Source organism: Carassius carassius, chromosome 32, assembly GCF_963082965.1.
Source record: "Carassius carassius chromosome 32, fCarCar2.1, whole genome shotgun sequence".
Taxonomy (NCBI): domain Eukaryota; kingdom Metazoa; phylum Chordata; class Actinopteri; order Cypriniformes; family Cyprinidae; genus Carassius; species Carassius carassius.
This window is the reverse complement of record NC_081786.1, coordinates 7,950,602-7,958,389: the sequence shown is the minus strand read 5'-3', so window position 1 is coordinate 7,958,389 and position 7,788 is coordinate 7,950,602. Positions and strand designations below refer to the sequence as shown.

Below are 7,788 nucleotides of genomic sequence, written 5' to 3'. Positions count from 1 at the left end.
TATCAAACAGCATTAAATGAGCTTGACTTTGCAGGCCGAAGAGGTTAAATCCATTCAACTCAGAGACACGCTCAATATTCTGTAAGATCTATGATGGATCATTTTGGCTGCAAATCAATGACATGGTCAACACCTATCGATTGCAATGTTAGTTTTTGTGTGCAGATTTCACTTGCGTCCCAAATGGCAAACTTTCTGTAAAATTGCTTTATAGTCTTTTGGAAGTCAAAATATCCATTCAATTAAAAATGCAGCGGTTGCACAGCAGTCATGTTTGTGGTTAAGTTCAGCACCAAGGACAGCAGATTCTCCCAGGCCTTTCTGTTGTCCTAAGTGCACCCACAAGAAAAGGAAATGTCTTTATTAGGTTACAATGTACAAGTGCTAGAAATGTATTGCATGTATCCACAAATGTTAGCAAATAGAGACACCTTATAGTCATTTCTTGTCCATTTTCTATATAAATATATACCGCTTCAAAAAGAAAAGTGTGATTGTGGCCAAGTTTTCTCTCAGATTTTACTACACCTTTAAATGGCGCGAGCTTCGCAGTAAGAAGAAGGCGGGGTCGCGCGGCGCGTGTCTGAAAATCTCGTGATTGTCCAACAGTGTCTCTGAGCGCGCGGCTCTCTGTAACTGCAAGCGAGCACACATCGAGGGTAAAACATCCTCACACAAGACCGCGAAAAAACGACATTTAGCGGCGTGGACCAAACATATAGAGCCTGTTTGGAATGTAAAGTGGATTATTACGCTTTGGGATATTTTTTTTACGAAAACTGAGGTTAGTCTCTTTCTCTTTTTTTTGGTTCGGAATGATTGAAAGCTCGTCGGGATGTTAAAAGTTCATCACTTACTTTGAGTATTTACACTTAGTCGGCTTGTTTTCACATTCTAAATCACGGTTGTTGTTTAATTTTACTTTTATTCTGTGAACGCGGCGTGTTCCACTGAATCAAAATAAATGACATTCGCGTTGTTTCGCGGAGAAGCGCGATAAAATATTAAATTATATTATCATTCAGGCCCACGACACAAGAAACGAAAAGAGGTTTTACACACGCTGTCGAACTCAAAAAATACATGTACGGGTATTTATTCTTCAAGACAAGGATAGACGGTCATCTTCTGTACAGAGCTCAGTGTGGAAACAGTAGCCTATTTATGTCAGAGTTGAGCGATTTTCGAGACAAAATTTTAGGCTCAAAAATAAACATGTACTGACCCTTTTTGTCAGCTGGCCGAAATATCAAATAATATTTCGTTTATTTTCAGTAAGTTAGACAACACAAGCCTGTATTTTGGTAATAAACATGAGGGAAAAAAACACCTTTCCTCCGTAAACATGTAACAAACAATTATCGCGCTTTGCCCTCAGACCTTTGTTTTTCTTAATCTGTAAAAGTAGCTTTGAATAATGAATAAGAGTTCTCAGGTGTCTGTGGAGCCCATGATCAACTGCCACTCAGGATAAACAACACGCATGCCCACTGAAGGGCCATCCTTATGAATGCACCTAGACATGATGATCTGGTCAAAAACACAGGAACGCATACCCATGTTACTTTTTAGCGCATGTACGAAAATGTATTAACATTTGCTACAAATTTATGTGGCTAAAATTTATTTTTATGATGCACACATGTGGTGTGGTTAGCCTAATACTTTTAACCAATATGATCTAAAAGTGTACTGCTTTATAATGGATTTTATTAGGCAAAATGTATAGGGGAACTTAAGTCTTTTATTAAAAATATATTAATAAAAAAAATATATATATATAAATAGTTCAAGGGTGGCTATTAACACGTTGCATTAATTTAAGAATATTCACAAACCCTTATACATTATTCGATATAAACACTTGTCTTGTGACAATTATTGTGACAGAATTTTTAAACTGATTTTTTACACGTTTTCACGTGTAACATGCACGTTCAACTCTTTTTGTCTCGCTTTTAAATGCTCGAGTGAGTACAGTGCATTATTAGAATATATTAATTTGTTCTCATCAGTTTGTAGTGGCTCATTTAGATCTCCTGGAATTTAATAGACTTTGGTAATAATCCAGTATAACACACTCTTGCGGGCTCACACACTCATTTTAAAGGTAGACTATTCAGACTTGTGCTTTTTGTCAAAATTATAATTGGGCTAGAGACATTGTATTTGTGAGTTAACATTTTTGTTGAAATAATAACACATCCACCCAGACATATCGTCTGTCCTGATATTGTCGGGGTAGATATTTCCTGAGCGCGGCCTTGTCAAATACACACATTCATCGACGATTTATTTTTTCCTCAGCTGACAGAAATCAAAATGAACTCGTATTTCTGAATTAAAATATATGTAATATATTTATTCGAGCGTGTTTAATTTCTCCATGACGCTCGAGTATAATTTCACCTTGTGGTGTTTTGTGACATCTTTTGTGTGAAATATGATGCTCCTCTCACCAAATTTTTTTGTCGGTCTGTTTATACATGTGCTCATTTATTTGTGAGACTGACGTGTCTTATTTTAGGTGACTGAATTGTGCATTAATAATCTGGATCAAAAGCGAGATTTCAGTGTATTACAGCACATTTTGTGTGTATATTGTGCACCATTTTAGACTGGTGAAACGAAGCGAAATGCTGTTTTAAAAACGAAATTTAATAATCCATTTAAACGATTTTTAAACATATGCATTTGTTTCAAATGTATTAAATCGTATTACACGTGAGCTAAAATTAAAATAAAAGGATAGTTATATTGTTTCGTTTCCCTGTATTTTGTATCGTTTTGTTCACAGGGGTGTTGGTTATAATCTCCATTTACATATCAAGCCAAGACAGCTAAATGATTTTAATGCAACTGATGTATTTTTCCGCAGAGATAAACGAATTAGAATAATTCACACTGATAATTCTAAAACTGAAAAATACACATATATATGCACATATAAATGTAAACTATTAGATATTTAATAAACGCTATGTAAAATCGTTTTCCTGCGAATATCGTTTTTTAATTCCTTCAAATCGCCTTTTTGTCTGCCGCATTGAATAATATTTTCTATTGGCGTTGTGTAATGCTCAGTCTCCAAAACACTCATCGAATGTGCTCTGCCTTTCCAATACACCGCAGTGTGACGTGATCTTTCTGTCTTGATCAGAGCCCTATATAATGCACACCTTTACCACAGTGAAATTTGGTCATAAATCATATTCTTAATCCTTTGTTTCTGATTATGAGGGGTATTATAGTGAATCATGGCACAAGGATGGTGTGTTTTTATCAAGGTGATGTAATGCCGTAAACCACTGCTGCAGAACCGCTCACAAGTCGCTGTTCTTCTGCAGTGGGTTGTTTAGGGGGTTGCTGGTGGTACCCATGCCCACTCTGGGTCATTGGGGGGAGGCTATATGAGGCCAGGTAGGAGCCTCACGCCTCCCATTCACCGGCTGGCAGCCCAGGAGGAGAGCACCGGACGCTGATGTCATCCATTTTGGCCCAGCTCTACTTCGCCCACACCTCCGCTCCACCACACGGGTGCTCGTCGGCAACCGTGTCACATACAGAGCCGAGCTCGCTGAAATGGCTTGCACCTCCTCCCAAAGCCTCCATGATATCATCGGGGCGCACTGGAGGACATTTTGTCGCAGTTCTTCTGGTGTAATGGCAGAGCGTAATTGAGGCACCTGTGGTAAAACCCAGCTTTGTGTGTCTGATGAATGGTTGGGCCTGCTGTCATTAACATGCCCCCCTTCCTCCATTACACCTCCTTCTCCTACTTGCCCACTTTTTAAGCGGGATCCAAATGCAGGGGTTTTATTTTGTGGTGTTGTGTGCCGTTCCCAGTCGGGTGTGTCAATCACATATCAATGAGGACAATGATGAGCTCAGTTTAGCCTTTTCACCTCTCTCCTCCTCTTTGCAAGCCCTCGCCCAACAAAAAAAGAAAAAGAGAAAGCGCACATGTATTTTTTGAAGTGTGGGCGCGAGCCAACATGGAGTATCTGTTACAAGCATGCGGTCTCTTGCTCTTTTTCCCCTCTTAAGCAGCAGGCAGAGCTCTGACGGCATGCATTGTGTTTCGGCTCGGTTGAATTGCGTGGGCTGGTAGAACTATTGTCCTGCCATACCTGCTGCCTACACCTCTGGCAAGGACACGGGCAATATTAGATGTCTATTAGGTTACACCTCACATGTTGCCATGTAATTGGAGCCTATTCAATTATGCACGTAGGGGACACATGTTAAGAGGAGCCAGAGCTGCGTTTTGCCTTCACAAAAGTCCTACTAATCTGTGCTGGTTCAAGGCCAAACGTCAGCTCAGCATGGAAATCTTCTTTCATATTAGTAGAACAAACCAGGCCATTTTGTTTGCGATTTAAGAATGTGTAAAAAACAAACAAAAAAAAAACAGTAATTATTTTAATCCATAAAATAAACATTTCCGTTGCATTTTAACTGCATCTTGTTTTGCAACATTATTTTAAAGTAAAATAAAACAATAATAATGCATAATAATTTTTGATTTTAATATAATCTTTATGCAGTGTTTTTTTGTTTTCAAATTGAAGGACCACACCTAAATTAAATATTTTTAAAGCAAAATATTATAGGTTTTTAGATCTAATGTTAAGATGATTGTACTGGAAATGTGGAGTATGTTTCATGAGAATGTCGCCATGCATATTATTGTTTTCATGCATAGTGCATCCTGCAAAAAGCCTTTTAATTTTCCACATCATCAGATAAACACAGGCTCGCTGCTACTGAATGATAGCTGGAGCTGCCATGTGAATAATGCTGGTAATTTACACACTAGATGACCGATAACACACAGAATCTTTTGGGTAAAATGCCTCTAAAATAGAAACTTTTTAATTAGGCTTTATCAGGGCTTGTATTTTACAAAATGATGAGAGACTTATTCAAATGCAGCTTTTCATTATAATATTTGTGAAAGTGTACTGAATTGTTTGGTTACATAATATATTTTTATGCTTTGTGTTTTATGCATAAAGAAATCACACACTCGATAGACGGAGACATCCGTGGATTCGTTTGTAATTGGATGCTTTTCTATTTTGACAGCTATTGCGCGCTAGACGGGGTAGAGTAACCGTATGGACTACATTACCCACAAGGCATCATGCAGTCTGCACTGGTTTCCCTAAATACAGAAAGAGTCCGACCTGGAGGACCTGTCTGGATGATTGAGGTCTGAGGAGATACCAGAAGAAAACAGCACCTCAGCAGAAACACAGCACCTCATCTGCTCGTCTCCTCAAGTCAATCCATTCCAGGAAACGTGGAAGAAGTACTTTTATTGTCGCCTGACAGAGATTGGATTGTTGTGCAATGTCATTGGCCTTATGACTGTTATTTAAGACTGTTCTCCTCTAACTCCCTCTCCTCTTTTAGGATATTTTCTTGTTTGTCGCTGCGTTTGACGATCTCGCCTCTTCTTTAGTATCTCTGGGTATACTGTGGGATATACATTGGATATACTGACCTTTGAACCAAAGTGAATTCAATGATTTCCTTCTATTCAGGATAATAACCCCAAATCTCCAGCACTTTTAAAATGAATTTCTTCAGATTCTCAGTCCAGTTGCAGCTGCTGATCAGTACTGTGCTTGGGCCCTGTTTGGGCCTAGAGTTTACAGGGTCACAAGGTCAGTGGGCACGCTATCTCCGCTGGGACGCCAGCACCAGAAGTGACCTCAACTTCCAGTTCAAAACAGACGTGTCCACTGCCTTAATCCTGTACTTTGATGATGGTGGCTTCTGCGACTTCCTGCAACTCATGGTGGTCGAAGGGAAGCTCCAGTTGCAGTTCGGCATTGACTGTGCTGAGACCACAGTCATATCGGACAAGCGAGTCAATGACAGCAGCTGGCATTCTGCCACCCTGAGCAGGTACAACCTGAGAACTGTGCTGGTTCTGGATGGAGTGAGCAAATCGGGCGAGGTGCGGCCACAGAGGCAGTACATGAAGATCGTTAGTGACCTCTTCCTGGGCGGAGTCCCTCAAGATATTCGTATTTCTGTGCTCACTCTCCCAACAGTGAAGGATCTTCCGCCATTTAAGGGAATTATCAGGGAACTGAAGTACAATAACAAGGAACCTATTCTGCTAAGCAGCCAGAGGGTCCGCATGGACATAGAGGGGATCTGCATGGAGAACCCATGTGAGAACGGAGGAACGTGCTCCGTTGTGGATGGGGAACCGCTTTGTGATTGTTCTAAGACGGAATATGTTGGCCGATTCTGCAACGAAGGTAAAACAGTCTATATTTTACAGCTTGAAAAGAGCAATTGCAATATTGACTTTGTACTGTATATGCAATGTAAAATCTTTTCTCAAACGTTTATTGGCACCCATCTATTTATACTCGAAATTGTTGGTCTTAACTGCTAAAATGTGAATATTTTTTTCCCAGAGTCCTTCATGCTACAAAAGTTTGACTCTTAAGATTCAGGTTAATGGCGTCTCTTAGCTTCTCTACAGAAGCTGAACTGTTTTCTGCATTGGCAGCTGTTTTTGTGCTGGAAATTCCTTGATCAGCTTCATAAGACCCTCCTCTATTCCCCCATCGCTTCTTACGGTCAATTGAAAGTGAATATCATTGAAATGCACTACTAGCAAAGCCTGCGTTTTTACCTTTGTAAAGCACTAAGCTATTTGTCTCTGGCAAGCATTTGTGTGTGTGTGTCTGTGTTAGCATGCCCGGCTGAGGAGGTGGGGTGTTAGGATGTTAAGGTGCCTTTTCAGATCCCTTGGTTGTTTTTCTGAAGTGGCCATTTTAGTTTCTCTGGGGATTTGAGGAGGCCATTTCACAGCTCTAGGTTTTGTTGTTGCACCTCTTCAACAGAGAATGAATCAGAGACGGGGGATAATTGCCTATTTTAAACATGTCAATTGCAATTTTTTTTATAGTGTCATTACTGTTTTCCTAGAAAGAAAATTGTTTGACCTTGGTTATCGAATGTGCTCATTTATATACAGAACTTCTGGTTTGCGCTCATTTATTTTGTAAGTATAATCATAACTAAACTAATTTTATTATACCACAGAAGAAATTCACAGCTTTGAGTTCTTCCCAATGAAACATGTTTTAGATCCTGGTAGATGATCCTGGTGGTAATGAAAGGTACACCATGATATTTTTGTTGTTGTTGTTGAATATGTTTCTTTTGATAATTTTTGCTTTAAAGATATCCTTTTAAATGCTTTTAATTGTAACAAAAACAATATGGGTTATCTTTACCTGATAAATAATACATTTTAATTAGCTAGAAAACAATTACAGAAACTAATGTCTATATTTCTGTCTTGATTAGGCCTAAACTTTTCTCCGCTTTTGATTGGAGTGTTTAAGCTGGGTGATTGATCGGTGATCATTGCTATGAGACCTATGAGTTTTCACTCTCATTGTAGACACAACCTCTCCTGTGATACTCTACTTAATTACACAATTACTGAATGTAATTAAAATGTTAAACCCAGGATGCTATCTGTGTACTTAGGTATTTAGTATAAAAGTGAATATGTATGCATGTACAGCCTGTTTCAGAGCACAGGAAAAAGAAAATGAGAGAAAGAGGGATGTGTAGAAGACTGGGCACTAGGGTTAGATTTATTGGTTGTAAAGAGAACCGAGTTTTTGGCTTGATTTACAACCATTGTTACTCTTCATCTTGTTTGGCTGACTGGGTCCTGCAGTACTCTGATAGGGGCTAAAGCCAGACGTAAAAGCAGCTTTGATGGCTTTGATGCTGGGAATCAGT

At 39.2% G+C, this 7,788-nt stretch overlaps 1 protein-coding gene across 1 annotated transcript in view; it reads left to right on the top strand.

Annotated features, from left to right (window-relative positions):
• Positions 1 to 612: 612 nt before the first annotated feature.
• Positions 613 to 7,788, top strand: part of LOC132112569 (neurexin-3a) — a 280,631-nt gene continuing 273,455 nt past the window's right edge. Inside the window, exons 1-2 of the mRNA XM_059520110.1 lie at positions 613 to 784; positions 5,089 to 6,278. Coding sequence (XP_059376093.1) covers positions 5,582 to 6,278 — 697 coding nt within the window. The 5' untranslated portion in view covers positions 613 to 784; positions 5,089 to 5,581. The remainder of the gene's footprint in view (positions 785 to 5,088; positions 6,279 to 7,788) is intronic.